Below are 22,327 nucleotides of genomic sequence, written 5' to 3' on the forward strand. Positions count from 1 at the left end.
TGCTGAAAATTCACTAAAAAGCAGTATTTCTCCCCTAAATTTTAGCTAAAATCTGCAAGTCTGCATGGCTGAAAGGGTCCCAGTTCCACCCCCTCAATCCCAGTAATTCCCAACCTTCCTTCAATTCCGAATCCCAATCCTTTTTAATCCCAATCCCTTTTAATCTCAGCTCCCCCTTCAAATCTCAATCCTGACCCCTATAAATCCCGGCTCCTAAATCCCAAGAATTCCCAATCCCACTTCAAACGTCGGCCCCTATTCATCTCAGTACCCCATAGAACCCCAAGAAGCCCCCATAAGCCCCATAGGAAACCCCCAAAAGTTCATACAGAGCCCCTCACGACCCACAGGGCCCCTATAACCTCTCTGCACACCCCCACCAGCCCCATCCACAGACCACAAAGCGCCCCAGGACCCCCCTAAAAGCCCCCATAGGGAACAATCCCAGCCCCCTCCATCCCCCACTCTCCTACTTCTGGATCCTGAGCCGCCACAGCCCCTATAAATCCTAACATCCCCTATCAAACACTCCAGTTCACTTTTAGACTCCATCCTCCAAGCCCCTCAGAGACCATAGCACCCCATAGATCCACTATAAAGTCCCCTAGACCTTCTATAGTCCCCCAAAAGTCCTCCCAAAGCCCCTCACAACCCATATAGCTCCCATAAAGACCCCCACAGCCATCTAGAGCCCCCCCTGAGCGGCCCCCCGGAGCCTGCTATAGCCCCCCCAAGGCCCACCCAAGAGCCCCTCGCAGCCCATAGAGCCCCCATAAAGATCCCCCAACCTTCTATAGCCCCCCGAAGCCCCCCCCCAGAGCCCCTCACTGCCCATAGAGCCCCCATAAAGACACCCAGAGCCATCCTGAGCCCCCCAAAGCACCCCCTTAAAGCCCATAGAGCCCCCACAGCACCCCCAGGCCTCCCTAAGCCCCTCACAACCGTCCCCCCAAGGCCTCATAGAGCCTTTAAACCCCCCCCCCTCCCCCCAAAGACCCTCCCCAACTCCCGACTCCCCTCCATCGCCCCCCCCCCCACACACACACCGTTTCTGGGCCTCCAGCCCCCAGAGACGGATCTGTCGGTCGTACTGTGCCGCCTCCTCCTCGCTGATGCCGCCGGGCCCCCCCTCCCCCTCCTCTTTTTCCACCATTTCCCTCTCTGCCGCCGCTGCCGTTCTCCTCAGAACGCTCGGGACTCTCCGCCACCTCTCGGTATGTTCCGGTACCCTTCGGTTACCTCCGCTAACCCCTCGGAACTTTCCGCTACCCCTCGGAACTTTCCGCTACTCCCCCCGCGCGCGCGCTTCGGAATTTTCCGTCATCTCCTTGGTACCTTCCGGTACCATTCGGCTTTCTTCGCTACCTCTCGGTACTTTTCGTCAACCATCGCTATGCCTCGGGACTTTCCGCTATTCCTCGGCTCCTCCCGCCCCGCCCTTTGGTTTTCTCCGCCCCTATTTCAGTTCCGTTCGGCTCTCTCCGCCCTTCCTTCGGTTTTCTCCGCCCCTATTTCAGTTCCGTTCCTCTCTCCACCCTAACTTCGGTTTTCTCCGCCCCCACTTCGGCTTTCTCCGCCCTTCCCCCGTACCTTTCCTCCCGCATTTCGGCATTCTCCGCCCTCCCTTCGTCTCTCTCCGCCCCGACTTCGTCAATCCCCGCCCTCCTTTCGTGCTTTTCCGCCTCCGCTCGGCCCTTCCCGCCCCCCCTCAGGGCGCCGCCGGCCGCCATTTTGTGCGCGCGTCCCGCGGGGGGGGGGGGCAACCACAGCGCCGTACAGTGACTGTTGCACCCCCCACACGACCCCCCTCCCCTTCCCCCTTTTCTTCCCCCCCTTCCATATCCGTGAATTCACCCCCTCCAATGGCCGTGGAGAACCCGAGTGTCCCCCCCGCCGCCGCCGCGTCCCCCCCCAGCCCGCACGCCGCCCCCCCACCTCCCGAGGGCGGGGGCTGCAGCCTCCCCCGGGCACCGCCGCTCCACGTTCAGCACGGCCCGGACGAAAGGTCCCGTAACCGCCGAGGGCCGGGGGGGGCTCCTGGAGGGGGGAGGGGGAGGAGGGAGAGGGAGGTGGGTTGGGGTGTTGGGGGGAGGGAGGGGGAGAGTTGGGGGAGGGTGAAGGGGGGGGCAGAGGTTGAGGTGAGGGAAGGGGGAGGTAAAAGGTGAGGGGGGGACTTAGGGGAGAGAGAAGGGCCTAAAGGGTGAGGTGGGGGGGAGCAAAGGTTGAGGTGAAGGGAGGTGGGGCTGAGGTGAGGGAGATTGGGGGGGCTCCTAGTGGTTAAGGTGGGGGGGGGGGGGGCAAAAGTTGAGGTGAGGGACGAGTGGGACTCTTAATAGTAAAGGGGGGGGGGGGGTCCTAAAGGTCCGGGGGGGGAGCAGACGTTGAGATAAGGGAGGCATGGGATGGGAGGTACTAAAGGTTGAGGTGAGGGAGATAAGGGGCTCCTAACTGTTAAGGTGGGGGGGGTCCTAAAGGTTCAGGTAGGGAGGGGGATAGAGGTTGAGGTGAGGGAGATATGGGGTCTTAATGGTTAAGGGGGGGGGGGGGGGCATCCTAAAGGTTGAGGTAAGGTGGGGGGGCAAAAGTTGAGGTGAGAGAGATTGGGGGGTGCTAATGGGGGGCAAAGGTTGAGGAGGGGTGGAGGTGAGGGGAGGGGGGCCTAATGGTTAAGGTTGGGGGGGTAGGAGAGGTTGAGGTGAAGAGAGATGGGGGGGTGGGGTCCTAAAGTCTTGGGAGGAAGTAGAGATTAGGGGGAGGAAAGAGGCTGGGGGTCCTAATGGTTGAGGTAACAGGGGAGGAAGGCTGAGGTGAAAGGCAGGGGGGGGGGGTCATAAAGGTTAAGGTAGGGGAGGCTTAGAGGTTGAGAGGAAGAGTTTGGTGGGGGGAGACAAGGCCTGAAGTGAAAGGGATGGGGAGGGGGCAAAGATTGAGGTAAAAAGGAGTCGGGGGGGGGTGATCTGAAAGGTACAGGAAGGGGGCTGGAGGGGGGGGGGGGGTCCTAAAAGTTGAGGGGTTGGTGGGGATTCTTTAAGGTTAAGGGGGGGGGTGGGGGGGGGCAGGAGGGTTGAGGTAATGGGAGTTGGGGTGGGAGGGTTTCAAAGCTTATGGTAAGGGGGAGGGGGACACAAAAAGGCAGTGGGGAAGAGGAATGGGGGGGGGGGGGGGCAGAGGCAGGGACCCTAGAAGCCAAATGTGGGGGGGGGGGGTAAGGGCAATTAATGGTGTTCCTAAAGAGTTAATGGTTAATTAAGGCCCCCCTGTGTGCAGCCTCAAGCACTGACAGCCCCCACACTGTTGTCCCCCACCCCCCAAGGAAAAAAAAAACCCAACACTATTTTTCCACTTTTTTTCCTCCCAAATCACTTTCTTGAGGCTTTACGATGATTAATTGCTTTTTTTCTTAATGAGCTGTATGCAATTATCCCACTTTGGGGGGGGGGGGGGGGGGGGCCAGGGATTGGGGTCGACCCCATATGGTGCAGTAACAAAATGTTGACCTTTTTCCCCCCTTTTCGCCCCAAATTGAACCCCAAGATCTCTTCAGGCGAGGAGCTGGCACCGAAAAATAGCTGAAAGAGCCCATTTTGCCCCCAAAAACTGCAAGTATTGAGCACTAAAATGATGTGTTTGTCACAGTAAGCAAAGCACGCAGTTCTGCCCCCAAATGTGACTGCAATACAAACACTGCTGTGAGGTGGCCTGGAAAAAAAAGGGCAAAAAGGCCAAAAAGAGGAAAAATGGGTTGGAAAATTGTGGTGAAAGGGGAAAAAGAGTGAAAAGTGTCCCAAAAAAGTGATGGAAATGTCTGAAAAGGTGACAAAAATGACCAAAAAAAAGGGACAGAAAGGTCCAAGGAAAAATGGGACAAAAAAAAGTCCCTGTAAAAGTGAGAAAAATGGGCAAAAAGTGACAAAATAGGGGAAAAAGTGGCAAGAAGGGGAAAAAAAAAGAAAAAAAAAATAAAGAAAAAAATAAAGTCCCAAGAAGGGGCAAAAAATGAGGGAAAATTGGCAAAGAAATGTCAAAAAAAGTGACAAAAATGTCCAAAAAACTGTAAGGAAAAGGGGGGGGGTTGACAAAATGTCCCCCAAAATGGGCAGAAAATGTCCAAAAAGTGACAAAAATGGTCCGAAAATGACAAAAAGGTGAAAATTGAGACCAAAATGTCCAAAAAATGGACAAAAAAGGGGGAAATTGGGAAAAGGGTCCCAAAGTGGCAGAAATGTGTGAAAGAAAAAGTGACCAAAATGTTCAAAGAAGACACAAAAATGTCCCCAAAAAAGTGAGAAAAAGGGGGAAAAAGTGACAAAAAGGCCCAAAGTGTCCAAAAGTGACAAAAGTTCCTGAAAAAATGGGACAAAATGTCCAGAAAGAAGTGAGAAAAAGGCCAAAAAAAAGTGACAAAAAGTGACCAAAATGGCCAAAAAAAGTGACGAAAAAGTCCGAAACAAAGTGAAAAAAAAATGTTAAAAAAAAAAAAAAGTGAGAAAATGTTGGAAGTGACAAAAAGTGCCAAAAAAAAAGGCCAAAAAGTGACAAAATGGCTGAAAAAAAAGTGCCAAAAAAAGGCTGACAAAGTGTCAAAATGGCCCAAAAAACAGAAAGTGAACCAAAGGCCCCCAGCGTGACCAAAAACATCAAAAATGGCCCAAAAAGCCCCCAAAAAGCCCCGTTTTCCACCCTTCTCCCCCACGTTCGCCCCATGTCCCAAATTTGTGGTTATTTGGCCGATTTTCTTTATTTTTTTTTGTTAATTTTTGTTACTTTTGTTTGTGTTCTTTTCCCATTTTGGGGCTGATTTGGGCCCCATTTACCCAAAAGTGCCCCATTTTCCCCCAAGCGCCACCCCTAAAAGTGCCCAATTTGCCCCAAATCCCCAAAAAGTGGAGAATTTCCCCTGAATTTCCCCTAAAATCAGGCAATTTTCCCCCAATCCTGAAGTAGAGAAGGATTTTTTCCCCTAGGAGTGGAGAATTGCCCCTGAAAGGGCAGAATTTTCACCAAAATCGTGAAGGAATCTTCCTTTGATCCCAAAAAAATGAGGGGAAAATTGCCCCAAATTCCTGAAAGTTGAGAATTTCCCTTAAAATTGGGGAATTTCCCCCAAATCCCCGACATGGAGGATTTTCTTCTGAGCCTGAAAGAGGGGAAAATTGCCCCAAACCCTCAAAGTGGAGATTATAGGAACTGTAGTGCCCTATAGGGTGGATAGAGGTGAAGGAGGGCCATATAGGAACCCTGTTTGTATCCTATAGGGTGTTACAGGGAAAGGAGGAACATATAGGAACCCTGTTTGTATCCTTAGGATGTTATAGGGAGAGGAGGGCCCTATAGGAACCCTATTTGTTTCCTGTAGGGTGTTATAGGGAAAGGAGGGCCATATAGGAACCCTATTTGTATCCTTAGGGTGTTATAGGGCAAGGAAGACCATATAGGAACCTTATTTGTATCCTATAGGGTGTTATAGGGAAAGGAAGACCATATAGGAACCCTATTTGTATCCTTAGGATGTTATAGGGAAAGGAGGATCATATAGGAACCCTATTTGTATCTTTAGGGTGTTATAGGGAAAGAAGGGCCGTATAGGAACCCTATTTGTATCCTGTAGGGTGTTATAAGGAAAGGAGAGCCATATAGGAACTCTATTTGTATCCTATAGGGTGTTATAGGGAGAGGAGGGCCCTATAGGAACCCTATTTGTATCCTGTAGGGTGTTATAGGGAAAGGAGGGCCATATAGGAACCCTATTTGTATCCTTAGGATGTTATAGGGAAAGGAGGATCATATAGGAACCCTATTTGTATCCTTAGGGTGTTATAAGGAAAGGAGAGCCATATAGGAACTCTATTTGTATCCTATAGGGTGTTAGAGGAGGGCCCTATAGGAACCCTATTTGTATCCTATAGGATGTTATAGGGAAAGGAGGGCCATATAGGAACCCTATTTGTATCCTATAGGGTGTTATAGGGAAAGGAGGGCCATATAGGAACCCTATTTGTATCCTTAGGGTGTTACAGGGAAAGAAGGGCTGTATAGGAACCCTATTTGTATCCTGTAGGGTGTTATAAGGAAAGGAGAGCCATATAGGAACCCTATTTGTATCCTATAGGGTGTTATAGGGAAAGGAGGGCCATATAGGAACCCTATTTGTATCCTTAGGGTGTTACAGGGAAAGGAGGGCCATATAGGAACCCTATTTGTATCCTGTCCAGTGTTATAGGGAAAGGAGAGCCATATAGGAACCCTATTTGTATCCTTAGGATGTTATAGGGAAAGGAGGGCCATATAGGAACCCTATTTGTATCCTATAGGATGTTATAGGGAAAGGAGGGCCATATAGGAACTCTATTTGTATCCTGTAGGGTGTTGTAGGGAAAGTAGGATCATATAGGAACCCTATTTGTATCCTATAGGATGTTATAGGGAAAGGAGGGCCATATGGGAACCCTATTTGTATCCTTAGGGTGTTACAGGGAAAGGAGGGCCATATAGGAACCCTAATTGTATCCTATAGGGTGTTACAGGGAAAGGAGGGCCATATAGGAACCCTATTTGTGTCCTATAGTGTGGTATAGGTAAAAGAGGACCCTGTAGGATCCTTATATGCATCTTATAGGGTGGATAAATGTAAAGGAGAGCCATATGGAATCACTGTCCTGTAGGGTGTTACAGTTAAGGGAAACCATATAAGAACCCTGTTTGTATTCTGTAGGGTGTTATAGGGAAAGGAGAACCATATAGGAACCCTAAATGTGTCCTGTTGGAATTCTATGGGTGTAGAAAGGCCATATAGAAACCCTATATGTGTTCTGTAGGGAGGATATAAGTAAAGCAGGGCCATAAGGGAACCCTAAATGTGTCCTACAGGGTGGATAGAGGTGAAAGAGAACCTATAGGAATCCTGTATTTGTCCTGTAGGGTGGATGTAAGTAAAGCACAGCCATATAGGAACCCTGTATGTGTCCTGTATGGTGTTAATGGGTAAAAGAGGACCATATAGAAATCCTATATGTGTTCTGTAGGGTGTTGATAGGTGAAAGAGGACCATATAGAAACTATATATGTGTTCTGTAGGGACAGTTTAGGTCAAGGAAGGAGATACAGGAATCCTATATGTGTCTTGTAGGGTGTTAATAGGTAAAGGAGAGCCATATATAAGTCCTATATGTATCCTGTTGGGTGGGTGGAGGTGGAGGAGGGCTATATAGGGACTGTTTGGGTCCTGTAAGGTGGATATAGGGATATGGGTAAAGGAGGGCCATATAGAAGCTATGTATGTGCCCTATAGGGTGAGTATAGGCAAAAAAGCCACATAAAAGCCACGTGTGCCCCATAAGGCAGATTTAAGTCGGAGAGGACCGTATATAAACCATATATGTTTCCTGAGGTGAACATAGGAACACTGCAGCCTGATCTGAAAACTATACATGTGTTTAATAGGACAAGTAGAGGTAGAGAAGGGCGTATATGTGTCTGTATATGTGCAGGAGGCCCTATAGAAGCCATATATACATCCCATAATGCAAGTACAAGTAGAGGAGGGCTGTAAGGGGCTCCATAGGGTGGGTATGGGTGCAGGAGGCCCTATAGAAGCCATATATACATCCCATAATGCAAGGACAAGTAGAAGAGGGCCATACAGGGGTTCCATAGGGTAGGTATGGGTGCAGGAGGCCCTATAGAAGCCATATATACATCCCATAATGCAAGTACAAGTAGATGAGGGCTGTAAGGAGCTCCATAGGGTGGGTTATGGGTGCAGGAGGCCCTATAGAAGCCATATATACATCCCATAATGCAAGTACAAATAGAGGAGGGCCATAAGGGGCTCCATAGGATGGGTGTGGGTGCAGGAGGCCCTATAGAAGCCATATATACATCCCATAATCAAGTACAAGTAGAGGAGGGCCATAAGGGGCTCCATAGGGTGGGTATGGGTGCAGGAGGCCCTATAGAAGCCATATATACATCCCATAATGCAAGGACAAGTAGAAGAGGGCCATACAGGGGTTCCATAGGGTAGGTATGGGTGCAGGAGGCCCTATAGAAGCCATATATACATCCCATAATGCAAGTACAAGTAGATGAGGGCTGTAAGGAGCTCCATAGGGTGGGTTATGGGTGCAGGAGGCCCTATAGAAGCCATATATACATCCCATAATGCAAGTACAAGTAGAGGAGGGCTGTAAGGAGCTCCATAGGATGGGTGTGGGTGCAGGAGGCCCTATAGAAGCCATATATACATCCCATAATGCAAGTACAAGTAGAGGAGGGCCATAAGGGGCTCCATAGGATGGGTGTGGGTGCAGGAGGCCCTATAGAAGCCATATATACATCCCATACTGCAAGTACAAGTAGAGGAGGGCCGTAAGGGGCTCCATAGGGTGGGTATGGGTGCAGGAGGCCCTATAGAAGCCATATATACATCCCATAATGCAAGTACAAGTAGAGGAGGGCCGTAAGGGGCTCCATAGGGTGGGTTATGGGTGCAGGAGGCCCTATAGAAGCCATATATACATCCCATAATGCAAGTACAAGTAGAAGAGGGCCATACAGGGGTTCCATAGGGTGGGTATGGGTGCAGGAGGCCCTATAGAACCTGTTGCTGTGCCCCATATAGGGGCTATAGGTGGAGTACAGGGGGAGTTCCTCCCAGTTTTTCCTATTTCATCACACGCTCCTCAGGGAGCGTTGCTCTCTGGAGGACCCGGGACTGATTGGTTAATTAGTTAATTAATGAACAGCTGCCTGCTAATGAGCTCAGTCGTCTTCCAGGCGTTTTTCCACTGCCTTTTGCGGGGCTTTTAGGGCCTTTTTGGGGCTTTTTTGGGGCCATTTCTGCCCTGCCGCTGATGTTGCCTACCTTGTAATTAGGTCAGGGCCACCCAAATGAGCTCGGGATTAATTAACACTCGTCCCAAGCACAACAAATTCAGGAAGTGGATGTCAGGTCCCGTGGCTTCGAGCAAATGGTGCTGAGAATTTGGGATTTGGGGTGGATTTCTGCCACTTTGGGGCAAATTCCTGCCACCTTTGGGTGGATTTCTGCCTTTTGCAGCTGATTTTTCCTTTATTTTGTCATTTTTCACCATCTTTGGGCAGATGGTTTTTTTGGGGGCATATTCTGCCATCTTCCAGCAGATTTTCACTCTTTTGGAACAAATTTTGCCCCTCTTTGCAATATTCCCCCTCCCCAAATTTCCAACCCCATCCAGTTGCCATTGGGGTTTGCATTCTGCATCCACCTGTGTGCCATATTCAGCCCAGCTCCGCTGGTTGGGGTCAGGATTTAGGGCTGGTGTTGGGTTTTAGGGTCAGGCTTGGGTCTTCATGTTGGGTTTTGGGTTAGGTTTGGGTCTTAAGGTTGGGTTTTAGGGTCAGGTTTTAAGGCCAGCGCCGTGTTTTAAGGTTGGGTTATGAATTAAGGCTGGGGTCAGGTTTGGGGTTGGATGTAAGGCCAGGGTTGGGTTTTGGAGGTAGAATTTAAGACCAGGGCTGGATTTCAGGTTAGGGTTGAGTTTTAAGGACAGCATGGAAAGCCAGCGTTGGGTTTAGGGTCAGTATTGGATTCTAAGGTCTGATATTAAGGCCAGGGTCAGGTTTTAGGGCCCAAATTTAAGGCCAGGGTTGGATTTTAGGGTCAGATAGGGTTGGGTTTAAAGCCAGGGTTGGGTTTTAGGGTCATGATTTCAGGCTGGGGTCAGGTTTAGGGTTGGGTTTTAGGGTCAGATAAAGCCAGGCTCCAGCTTTAGGGTCACAGCCATGTTTTAAGGCTGAGGTCAATCAGGTTTGAGGGCCAGAACTTGAGGCCTTGGTCAGGTTTGACCTTCAGTTCTTCGAGCGCAGCCCCACGTTGATCCCATCCTCCCCTTTCACCCCACAGGGAAGATGGGGAGCTGGAGGAGGGCGAGCTGGAGGACGACGGTGCCGAGGAAACCCCGGAGCCACGGCCCACGCGGAGCCGCAGGGAGAAGGGAGAGCGGCACGGCAGCGACTCGGATGGGGAGCGGTCGCACCGACGCGGCAAGCGGAAACGGCGTAAGGAGCGCGAGAAGGAGAAGAGGAGAGCCAAGAAGAAGAGAAAATCCAAGCACAAGGTGAGCCGGGCCTCAGAAATGCCCTTCAGTGGGTCTCTACGTCTTCAAAAACGCTCTTGGTCGGATCCTGTGTCTTCAGAAATGGCATTCGTGGGCCCCTACGTCTTCAAAAACACCCTTTGTGCGTCCCTACATCTTCAAAAACGCCCTTTCTAAGTCTCCACATCCTCAAAAATGAGCTTCATTGGTCCCTATGTCTTCAAAAACGCCCTTTGTTGGGTTCCTGTGTCTTCAAAAATGCCACTCGTGGGTCCCTACATCTTCACAAATGCCCCTTGTTGGCCCCTGTGTCATCAAAAATGCCCTTTGTGGGTCCCTTTGTCCTCAAGAATGGCCTTTATGGATTAAATGCTCAAAAATGACATTCATGGGTCCCTGTGTCCTCAAAAATGCCCTTTATGGTCCTTAATCTTCTAAAATGACATTTGTGGGTCCCTACATCTTTAAAAGTACCCTTTGTGGGCCCTAAATCTTCAAAAATGCTGTTCCTTCGTCCCGGCGTCCTAAAAGATGCCCTTTTGTGGACCTTAAGTCTTCAAAAATGCTCCTTGTGGATCCGTCCAAAATGAAGTTTGGGATGAATAAAATTGGAATTCCTCAAACAAAATGCGGTGGAAGGGAATGGGGGATTTTTCCCCCCCGATGAAGATTTGATGTAAGGAGAACCGGGGTCCTAAAAACCCAAAGTTTTCTATAAAAATACCCCAAAAAGCCCACGATGGGGGCTGATGTGTGGTTCCCTCACAGCGACACGCCTCGTCCAGTGATGATTTCTCCGATGACAGCGATGACTCTGACTTCAGCCCTGGAGAGAAGGGGGGGCACCGCCGGGTACCGGGACTACAGCCCCCCCTACATCCCTGTGAGTGCTGGGAGAATGGAGTGCGGGCCCCAAACATGGGGAAATTGAGGGGTTTTGTCATTAAAAGGCTTTCAGAGCTGTTCCCAATGGGATCCCAGCCCCGTTCCCAACAAGATCCCATTACTGTTCCCAGTGGGATCCCACCACCATTTCCAATGGGATCCTACCACCAGTCCCATTGGGATCCCACCACCCTTCCTAATGGGGTCTCACGTTCATTCCCATTTGGATTCCAGTCCCATTCCATGCAGGATCCCACTACCATTCCCAATGGGATCCCACCACTGCTCCCATTGAGATCCCATCACTGTTCCCAATGGGATCCCATCCTTGTTCTCAATGGGATCCCATCATCGTTCCCAATGGGACCCCAGCCCCATTCCCTGCAAGATCCCACTACCATTCCCAATGGGATCCCATCATCATTCCCAATGGATCCCATCCTTGTTCTCAATGGGATCCCATTACCACTCCAATTGAGATCCCACCACCATTCCCAATGGGATCCCATTACTGCTCCAATTGAGATCCCACCACCATTCCCAATGGGATCCCATTCTTGTTCTCAACGGGATCCCATCATCATTCCCAATGGAATCCCAGCCCCATTCCCTGCAGGATCCCACTACCATTCCCAATGGGATCCCATCCTTGTTCTCAATGGGATCCCATTGAGATCCCACCACCATTCCCAATGGGATCCCATCCTTGTTCCCAATGGGACCCCAGCCCCATTCCCTGCAGGACCCCAGCCCTGTTCCCATTCTTCCTCTTCCCCCACAGCCCCACCAACCCTACTCCTCTCACAACGCCCCGATGCAAAAGAAGCCATACTCCAAGATGGAACCCAAAGGCTATGGCTCCTATGAGGACTATGAGGCCGAAGAATATGGCCGCTATGAAGGGGAGGAGGATGAGGATGGGCCGAAGGACGACTACGACGACTTCGCCAAGGAGCTGAACCAGTACCGACGGGCAAAGGAGGGATCGCACCGGGGCCGAGGTACAGAGCTTTTGGGGCTGGAATCTCCCTTTTTTGGTACATTGGGACTGGAAAAAAACACCCCAATTCCATACCCAGACCTCACCCTGTGTCCCACTGCCCCAATTTTCATCATTTTGGGCTGAAATCTGCCACAATCCATCAACTTCTAACATCAGCAATTGACCCAAACCCCACTCTGAGCCGCACTACCCCAATTTTCATCATTTTGGGCTGAAATCTGCCACAGTCCATCAACAACTGAAACCCCAGTTCCATACCCAAACCTCACCCTGAGCTCCACTGCCCCAGTTTTAATCATTTTGGGCTGAAATCGACCAGAATCTGCCAAGTGATGCCTCCATTCCTTCCCTAGGTGGCCGTGGCCGTGGCCGTGGGTTCCGGGGCCGAGGTCGGGGCTGCATGAGGGGCGGCCGAGGAATGGGACGGGGCAACCGTGGTCGGGGCCGAGGGGATCACATGGAGGATGAGGAGGAGATGTACGAGGAGGAGATGGAGGTGAGTGGTGGGGATGGGGATCTGAGAGGCTGGGAGGGTTGTGAGTTACGGGAACAGGAGTGAAAAGGGTTGGGATGGAGTGAAAATGGATGGGAGTGGGATGAAAAGGGATGGGAGGGTGGTGAAAAGGGGTGGGATGGGGATGAAAAAGGGTGGAATAGGGCAAAAAGTGCTGGGAATGGACATAAAAGGAATGGGAGGGGCTGGAAATGGACAGGTCTGGAGGGAAGAGGACTGGGGATGGGGCGGAAAGCAATGGGATGGGGATAAAAGGGGTGGTAATGGGACAAAAAGGGATGGAATAGGGCAAAAATGACTGGAATAGGAATAAAAGGGATGGAATGGGATGAAAAGGGATGGAATAGGGCAAAAAGGGCTGGGAATGGAGATAAAAGGGATGAAAGGGTGTGGAAATGGATGGGAATGGGGAAGAGGGAACGGGAATGGGGCTGAAGGGGATGGGATGGGGATGAAAGTGCTGGAATTGGTGCAAAAAGGGATGAGAATGGGGCTAAAAGCCATGGGAATGGGGATAGAAGCTCAAGAACGGGGATGAAGGCTTTGGTATCGGGATTAAAGCTCTGGGATTGGGGATAGAAGCTCAAAAATGGGGATGAGAGCTCTGGGATTGGGGATAGAAGCTCAGGAATGGGGATGAACGCTCTGGGATTGGGTCTGAAAGCTTTGGGATTGGAGATAGAAGCTCAAGAATGGGGATAAGAGCTCTGGGATTGGGGATAGAAGCTCAGGAATGGGGATGAAGGCTTTAGTATTGGGATTAAAGCTATGGGATTGGGGATAGAAGCTCAGGAATGAGGCTGAACGCTCTGGGATTGGGTCTGAAAGCTTTGGGATTGGGGATAGAAGCTCAGGAATGGGGATGAAGGCTTTAGTATTGGGATTAAAGCTTTGGGACTGGGGATAGAAGCTCAAGAATGGGGAGAAGAGCTCTGGGATTGGGGATAGAAGCTTAAAAATGGGGATGAGAGCTCTGGGATTGGGATTAAATCTGTGGGATCTCTGCACCCCGCAGTACGGTGACCCCGAGGATCCCGGTGGCCCCGATGATGACTACGAGGACTACAGCAGCAAGGAGCCGGGCCAGTACCGCCGCAACAAGGACGGGCGCGGGCGCGGTGAGCCCCCAGCCCCTCTGAGCCCCCTCCCCTGAGCACCACCGTGGCACTGACGGCCCTTTTCCCCCTTTTTTAGGCTTAAATCGGGGGTCGCGGCCGCGGTCCCAGGGGCAGAGGGAACAAAGGGATGGGCCGAGGCCGCGGCCGCGGCAGGATGGCCAAGGGCAACGCCATGAACGACGACGACGATTACTACGACGAGGACATGGTGAGAATTGAGTGCATTTTTAATCACTGCCACGTTTCTTTGCACTGCTTCCATCCAGCTGCTGTTCAGGAGTGAGGAGGAGGGGCCCACGTGTCCCCAAAACGCTCCCAAGGGTGCACAAGCAGTGATGGTTCCTCTCTGCAGTGCCCACAGTTTGTTCTTCTTGTGCTTTGTTTCATCTTTCACCTTCCATACTTCTCACATTCTGTGCTCTATTTCTCCCACGTTCCATATTTCCACCGTGCTACGTTGGGTATTTCCCACATTTCCTATATTTCATGTTCTGTACTTCCCACATATTTCACGTTCCTCGTATTATGTTCCATATTTCTGCTATTTCCCACGTTCCCCTTATTTCCTGTTCTGTATTTCCCACATTTCCCATGGTTTATGCTCCACCTGTCCCACATTTCCCACATTTCCACACCTCCCACATCCCCCACGTTTCCCCTTATTTCCCATTCTCCGCTGCCGTGCCCCAGAGTCGCCTTCCTGCCCCATTTTTGTGCCCTTTGCCCTGTGATGCACAGTGCTCCCACTTCTCCCCTCCTTTCCTGACCCCCCCAGGATGGTGGAGGTGGCAATTACCGCCGCGGGGACCACGACAAAACCCACCCTCCTGCAGACAAGAAGGGCAAAGTCATCTGCAAATACTTCGTGGAGGGCCGCTGCACCTGGGTGAGCCGCAACCCCACAGCACTCACACTTCTGTCCCCCAAACCCACCTCTATAGCACCTCATTTCCTCCAAACCCACCTCTGAAGCACCCAATTCCCCCCAGATCCACCTCTATAGCACCTCATTTCCTCCAAACCCACCTCTGAAGCACCCAATTCCCCCCAGATCCACCTCTATAGCACCTCATTTCCCCCAGACCCACCTCTGAAGCACCCAATTCCCCCCAGATCCACCTCTATAGCACCTCATTTCCCCCAAACCCACCTCTGAAGCACCCAATTCCCCCCAGATCCACCTCTATAGCACCTCATTTCCTCCAAACCCACCTCTGAAGCACCCAATTCCCCCCAGATCCACCTCTATAGCACCTCATTTCCCCCAGACCCACCTCTGAAGCACCCAATTCCCCCCAGATCCACCTCTATAGCACCTCATTTCCCCCAAACCCACCTCTGAAGCACCCAATTCCCCCCAGATCCACCTCTATAGCACCTCATTTCCCCCAAATCCTCTTCCATAGCACCCAATTTCCCCCCAAATCCACCTCTATAACACCTGGTTTCCCCCAAATTCTCTGCTGCAATCCTTTCTTTACCCCAAATCCACCCAATGACCCCTCATTTCCCCCAAGTCCACCTCTGAAATGCCCCACTTCCCCTCAGTCTACCCTTTAACTCCTCGTTTCCCCCAACTCCTTCTCTATAACCCTTCATTTCCTCCCCAAATCCACCTCTAAAATATCCAGTTTCTCCCAAATACAGTCATTAACTCCTCATTTTCCCAAATGCAGCTCAGTGATGCCCCATTTCCCCCAAATTCACCTTTATAATACCCCATTTCCCCACAGATCCACCTCTATAGCACCTCGTTTCCCCCAAATCCACCTCTATTCTACACTATTCCCCCTAATTCTCTGCCAGAATCTCTTCTTTATTCCAAACCCACCTCTATAACCCCTCATCCCTCAAATCCACCTCTACAGCACCCAATTTCCCCCAAATTCTCTGCTGTAATCCCTTCTTTATCCCAAACCCACAGCTACGACGACTTGTTTCCCCCACATCCACCTCTGTAGCATCCCATTTCCCCCCCAGTACCCCTCTGTACCACCTCATTTCTCCCAAATCTAATGCCACAACGCCTCGTTTCCCCCAAATACACCTTTCTGATGCTTCACTTTCCCCACATCCACAGCACCAAGATGATTTTCACCAAATCCAACACTATCACACCAAATCTCCCCCCAATCCAGCACTGGAACACCCAACTTCCCCCAAATCCACTGCTTTACCCCCCTCCTTTCCCCCATATCCCACCTTCCAATGCCTGAGGGCTTTATTGGGGGTGAATTTTTGAGCTCTTTTCCCAATGTTCCCCCCTTCCCTCCTCCAGGGTGAGCACTGCAACTTCAGCCACGACATTGAGCTGCCCAAAAAGAGAGAACTCTGCAAGTTCTACATCACTGGGTACTGTGCAAGGGCAGAGAACTGCCCCTACATGCATGATATCCTTGGCAATGGGGGCAGAAAGAGGGCAGGACAGCAAAGGAGGCGCCCGAAAGCCAAAAGGAACAGCCAGGAGGAGGGCGAAAAAGGCAGAAGGAGGCAAAAAAAGGCCAAAAGAAGGGAAAAAAAAAGCAAAAGGAGGGCAAAAAAAGGGAGGAGAAGGGCCAAAAAAATGATCCAAAGGAGGCTTGGGGGAATTCTAGCCAAATTTTGGCCCAGTTTGGGGTATTTCTGCCCCAGTTTTGGCACAGTAGGCACCAACAACCCCACGTTTTGAACTTTGGATCCATGAGAAATGAGGTTTGTATGCTGCCAGTGGAACGGAACGGAGTTCGGGGAGTGATTCTAGCCAGATCTGCACACCCAAATCCCACTCACTGAGCCCCCTTGCGGCTCCCTCCTCATTATCCTCTCCCTAATGATCTTCTCCTTAACGAGCCCACGTGACTTCCCCTGCAAGCTCTTCCACACCACGGGCAACTGCATCAACGGCGATGACTGCATGTTCTCCCACGCGCCGCTGACCGAGGAGACACGAGAGCTGCTGGACAAGGTACCCAACCACCCCCCTCCAAAAACCACCACCCTCATTTTCCCCCAATCCTCCTTTTTTGCCCCCCAAACCCTCGTTCTTTCCCTTTGCAGATGCTCCAAGACGATGCGGAAGCGGGCGCCGAGGATGAGAAAGAAGTGGAGGAGCTGAAGAAACAAGGCATCAACCCGCTGCCCAAACCTCCCCCCGGCGTGGGGCTGCTCCCCACACCCCCCAGACCCCCCGCTCCCCCTTCCCCCAATGGAAGAGCCATGCCTGGAGGTCCCCCCGTGCCCCCCATGCCCCCTCCGGGGCCGCAGATGCCCCCCCCGATGCACGAGCCTCTGTCCCCCCAGCAGCAGGAGATGTACAAAAAGATCCCGTCTCTCTTTGAGATCGTGGTGCGGCCCACGGGGCAGCTGGCTGAGAAACTGGGGGTCAGGTAGGTGCCCCCTCCATCCCTGCTTGGGGGTTTCGGAGGGGGAGATGGGAGTTTCGGGTTTAGGGGTGGGGAATGGGGATCTGGGGGGAAAAGTGGGGGTCTAGGGGGAGAAATCGGCATCTGGGAAGGAATAATGGGGGGATGGGGAGGAAAGTGAGAGTTTGGGGGGGGAGATGGAGGGTTTGGAGGGGGGAAACGGGGGTTTTGGTTGGAAAAAATGGGGACTTGAGTGGGAGGAAATAGGGATTTGGGGTGGAAAAATGGGGTCTGAAGTGGAAGGATGGGGGTTTGGGGTGGGAAAATGGAGGTTTGGATGGGAAACGGGGGATTTGGGGGGGAAAAGGAGGATTTTAGGGGTGTTGATGCATTCCACACGCATACATCTTCTCTTGAAGGCACCCAGGGGTGGGAAAATGGGGATTTGGGGCTGAAAAGGGGAGATTTGGGGCTGAAAGGGAGAGATTTAGGGCTGAAAAATGAGGATTTACAGTTGAAGAATGGGGATGTGGGGCTGAGAATTGCAGATTTGGAGTGGAAAATGGGGATTTGGGGGTCAGTACTCCTCTCTAAGCCATGTTTTCTCCTCCTGCAGGCACCCAGGGCCCCCCCCACCCCGCTTCCCTGGTCCTGGAGGACCCCCAGGCCCCATGGGCGGCCCCATGCACCCCGATATGCACCCTGACATGCACCCCGACATGCATCCCGACATGCATCCTGACATGCACCCCGATATGCATCCTGACATGCATCCTGACATGCATCCTGACATGCATCCCGACATGCACCCCGACATGCATCCTGATATGCATCCTGATATGCACCCCGACATGCACCCCGACATGCCTATGGGGCCGGGCCCCCCCATGATGCCCTACAGCCCTGAGGGGTCCCCTCACGGTGCCCTCCTGCCCCCCGGCGCCGGCCCCCCCCAGGGATACTATGATGGATTCTATGGACCCCCCCCCGGAGGGGATGGAGATGGAGCACGGAGCCATGGGGGGGGCCAGGTATGTGTGCCCCAATCTGGGGCTTTTTGGTCCCGAATCCGCCTCTCTAACACCTCGTTTTCCCCCACATCCATCCCTATAACACCCCCCTTACCCCAAAATCCACCTCTGTAACCCCTCATCTCCCCCACATCCATCTCTACGACCCCTCATTTCCCCCCAGATACACCCCTTCACCCTCATTTCCCCCAAATTCAGCTCTCTAATGCCATGTTTTCCCCCAAATCCAGCACTAAAACACACCATTTCACCTAAACATACCCAGTAACCTCTTAATACCCCCCAAATCCACCCCTGTAATGCCCCGTTCTCCCAAAATACACTCAGTAACCCCCCATTTCCCCAAATCCGCTTCTAAAACGCCCCATTTTCCCCCCAAATCCAGCTAATAACCCCTCATTTTCCCCAAATCCACCTCTATATCACCTCAATTCCTGCTGTATCCACCCAATGACCCCTCGTTTCCACCAAGCCCACCCCTGTAACCCTCTATTTCCCCCCAAACCCACCTTTTAACCTCTCATTTCCCCCAAATCCACCTCTAATATGCTCTGTTTCCCCCCAAATACACCCAATAACCCCTCATTTCCCCAAGTCCACTTCTGTAATGCCCCCTTTATCCCCAAATCCACTTTGTCACCTCTCATTTCTCCCAAATCCATTTCTAAAACATCCCATTTGCCTCCAGAAACACCCTTCAACCCTTCATTTCCCCTAAATCCACCTCTATAACTCCCTATTTCTCCCAAATCTGCCTCTAAAATACCCCTTTTCCCCCCAAATCCACCCAATAACCCCTCATTTTCCCCCAAGGTCCACCCTATCACTCCCCATTTCCCCCAAATCCACCCAGTAACCCCCCATTTTCCCCCCAAGTCCACCCTATCACTCCCCATTTCCCCCAAATCCACCCAATAACCCCCCATTTTCCCCCCAAGGTCCACCCTATAACTCCCCATCTCCCCCCAATCCACCCCCCTCCCCCACCTCCCCCTCCACTCACCCTCTCCCTCTCCCCGCAGACCCCTACGCTCCCTATGAGGACATGGAAGGACCCCCCCCCGGCAGCCACCTGTACCCAGACCCCCCCCCCAGAGCACGACCCCGAGGATCCCCCCCCCGTCCCCGATTTCCTCCCCTCGGCGCAGCGCGCGCTGTTCCTCCGCATCCGCCACAAACAGCGCGAGGAAGAGGAGCGGGCACGAAGGCTGGCGGAGGGGGGGCGGCCCGAGAGGGACCCCAAGGAGGGTGAGTGGGGTCTGAGGGGCTTGGGGAGGCTTGGGGGGGGGGGGATATGCTGCTTTTTCAGGGTCTTTGGGGGGAATCTGAGCTCCCTGGGGGGTTTTGGGGTGAGCTCGGGGGTATGGAGTGTTTTGATGATAAATAGGAGGGTTTTGGGGTGGGTTTGGGGACTCTAGGGGTGGGGTTGGGGGGAAATTTGAGCCATTTTGGGGTCAGTTAGGGGACTCATTGGGGGGGGGCGCTGCATTTTGAGGTGGGTTTGGGGACGTTGGAGCAATGGAGTGGCTTTGGGGTGGGAGAGTCGGGGGGGGGGCACTGGATTTTGGGGTGAGGAGTGGGAGGTTTTGGGGTGGGCTTGGGGGTACGGAGTGTTTTGATGATAAATAGGAGGGTTTTGGGGTGGGTTTGGGGACTTTAGGGGAGGGGTTGGGGTTTTGGGGTGGGCTTGGGGAGTTTAAGGAAGAAGGCAGTGGATTTTGGGTTCAGTTGGAGGGAAATTTGAGCCATTTGGGGGGGGAGTTAGGGGACTAATTGGGAGAGCGCTGCATTTTGAGGTGGGTTTGGGGACTTTGGAGTAATGGTGGTGGATTTGGGGTAGGATCGTCTGGGGGGGAGCACTGGATTTTGGGGTGGGTTTGGGGACATTTGAGCACTTGGGGCTTCGTTTGGTGAAATCAGAGCTCTTTGGGACAGATGGTCAGGGGAGGCACCAAATGTTGGGGTTCATTTGGTGACATTTGGACCCCCCCCCTCATTAACACCACCCTAACGACCCCCCCAGGTGACGCTGCCCTGTGGTACTCCAGCGATGAGGACGAGGGTGGCAGCGTCTCGTCCATCCTGCGCACCCTCAGGCAGCAGAGCGGCGCTTTGGGGCCCCCCCACCCCTCTATGGGGCCGCCCCCCGGTTCCATGGGGCCGCCCCACACCGCGGACCCCCGATTGCAGAAAGCAGCGGCGTCGGGGGGTGGGGGGCGGCCGGCAGACCCCCGGCTGCGGGACCCCCGCTTGGCACGGCACAACAAAACAGAGCCGCCTCACCCCAAAACGGAGGATTATCCCAAAACGGACCCTAATTATCCCAAAACGGAGACGGATTATCCCAAAATGGAGGCGGATTATCCCAAAATGGATCCCCACAACCCCAAAACGGACCCTTCCCACCCCAAAACGGACTCCCTCCCCAAATCCCGCCTCCCCGACGAGGAGGACGACGCCGATCCCGAACGTTCCCTACGGGACCGCCCCGTTGTCATCCCCCTGGAGCCGCCGCCGGGGCAGCCGCCTCGGGACCCCCCGCTGTCACCGGCACCGTTTTGTCCCCGCGCCGCGGGACGTCGCCCTCACCAAGCCCGCCTTCGCCCGCATGGTGCTGTGGAGCCCCGAGGATCTCCTCCCTCTGCCCATCCCCGTGCAGGACGTCACCGTAACGCCCGGCGGGGACCCCAGGCTGCACCGCGCCGACCCCCGGCACCGCGCGCTCCCGACGGATCCCGGCGTCACCACAGAACCTTCCTCCAAGCTGCCGGATTTCGAGCTGTTATCCCGCATCCTACAGACGGTGAGCGCGGGCGGCGGTGACAGAACAGGCGACGCCACAGGTGACAAACAACCCGGTGACAAAACCACCGGGCCGGGCGACGCGTTCCCCGCTCCCGCTGACAAACCCGCGGGCGCTGGCGACAAACCTGCCGATAAACCGGGTGGCACCGAGCGTCCCAGCGACCCCCGTGTGCGCAAACCCCTGTCGGACCCCCGGCTGCAGAAAGCTGCAGCCAAAGCCCCGGAGCTCGGTGAGTCGGGTGACGATGCGGGCGATGCTGCGGGTGACGCTGGGACCCCCTTGGCACCCTACGACCCGCGGCTGAGCCGTGGCGCGGCGCAGAGCCGTGTGCTGAGCGCCATCAGTCTGTACGACCCGCGGGCGCCACCGGCTGGGGACGGTGTGGGGGGACGTGGGAAGGATCAGCCCTACAGCCGCCGATCGCCGCTGGCGGAACCGGCGCAGGATCGCTACAACAGCTACAACAGACCACGGCCAAGGGGCACGGCTGGGAACAGTGGGAACAGCGCGGCCCCGGAGGGCACAGAGCAGGATGAGACGGACAGCACTGCGTCACTCAAAGATGTCTTCAAGGGCTTCGACCCCACGGCGTCACCCTTCGGGCAGTAGCGGTGGTTGTTGGGCTGCCATGGGGGCTGTTGGGCTGTGATGGAGGTCGTTAGGCTGGAGCGGCAGTTGTTGGGCCCTAATGGGGGTTTGCTGGGCTGTGATGGAGTGTTGCTGGGCTGTGATGGTGGCTGCTGGGTTGTGATGGGGGCTTTTGGGTTGTCATGGGGGCTGCTGGGCTCTAATGGGGATTGGTTGGGATGTAATGGAGGTTGTTGGGCTGGAGCGCTGGCTGTTGGGCTGCAGTGGCAGTTGTTGGGCTGCGATGGGGGTCATTGGGCCATGATGGGGGTTGTTGGGCTGTGATGGGGGTCATTGGGTCCTGATAGGGGTTGTTGGGCTGTGATGGGAGTCATTGGGCTCTGATGGGGCTTGTTGGGCTGTGATGGTGGCTGTTGGACTGTAATGAGGATCGTTGGGCCCTAATGGGGGTTGTTGGGCTGTAGTGGGGGTCGTTGGGCCCTAATGGGGGTTGTTGGGCTGTGATGGTGGCTGTTGGGTCCTAATGGGGGTTGTTGGGCTGTAATAAGGATCATTGGGCCCTAATGGGGTTTATTGGGCTGTAGTGGGGGTCATTGGGCCCTAATGGGGCTTGGTGGGCTGTGATGGTGGGTTTTAATGGGGGCTGTTGGGCTGTGTTGGCTGTTGGCGAGGTTTGGTGTGAACGGTGTGGGGCGAGCGGCTGAAAGTGGGGGGAATAGGGCAGAATTTGGGGCAAAGGAGGGCGTGGGGTTGTGAGGTTGGGGGGGTGTGAGTGCAGGGTGGGGTGTTTTGGGGGGGAAAGGAAATGGAGTTGTGTGGGGTTCGGGGGAAATGGTGGTGAAACGTGTGGAGTTTGGGAGTGATGTTGTGTGGAATGGGGGGGGGAATAGCAAAAAGTGGGGGGGAAATAGCAAAAAGTGGGGGGAATAACCCAAAATGTGGGAGAACAACCCAAAATGTGGGGG

General features: G+C 53.4%; 1 protein-coding gene across 1 annotated transcript; it reads left to right on the forward strand.

The window, feature by feature from the left end:
* Positions 1-1,051: 1,051 nt before the first annotated feature.
* ZC3H4 (zinc finger CCCH-type containing 4) lies at positions 1,052-21,858 on the forward strand. Its single transcript, XM_048930278.1, is given in 18 exon segments — positions 1,052-2,005; positions 9,884-10,097; positions 10,845-10,928; positions 10,930-10,959; positions 11,743-11,962; positions 12,318-12,460; positions 13,494-13,605; positions 13,683-13,804; positions 14,372-14,482; positions 15,875-15,986; positions 16,431-16,540; positions 16,633-16,961; positions 17,554-17,914; positions 17,916-17,959; positions 18,983-19,087; positions 19,089-19,216; positions 19,992-20,503; positions 20,505-21,858. Coding segments are annotated over 18 exon segments (4,509 nt in total). The 5' UTR covers positions 1,052-1,112; the 3' UTR covers positions 21,384-21,858.
* Positions 21,859-22,327: the final 469 nt, after the last annotated feature.

The sequence above is a fragment of the Lagopus muta genome, chromosome 37 (assembly GCF_023343835.1).
Source record: "Lagopus muta isolate bLagMut1 chromosome 37, bLagMut1 primary, whole genome shotgun sequence".
NCBI classification, from domain to species: domain Eukaryota; kingdom Metazoa; phylum Chordata; class Aves; order Galliformes; family Phasianidae; genus Lagopus; species Lagopus muta.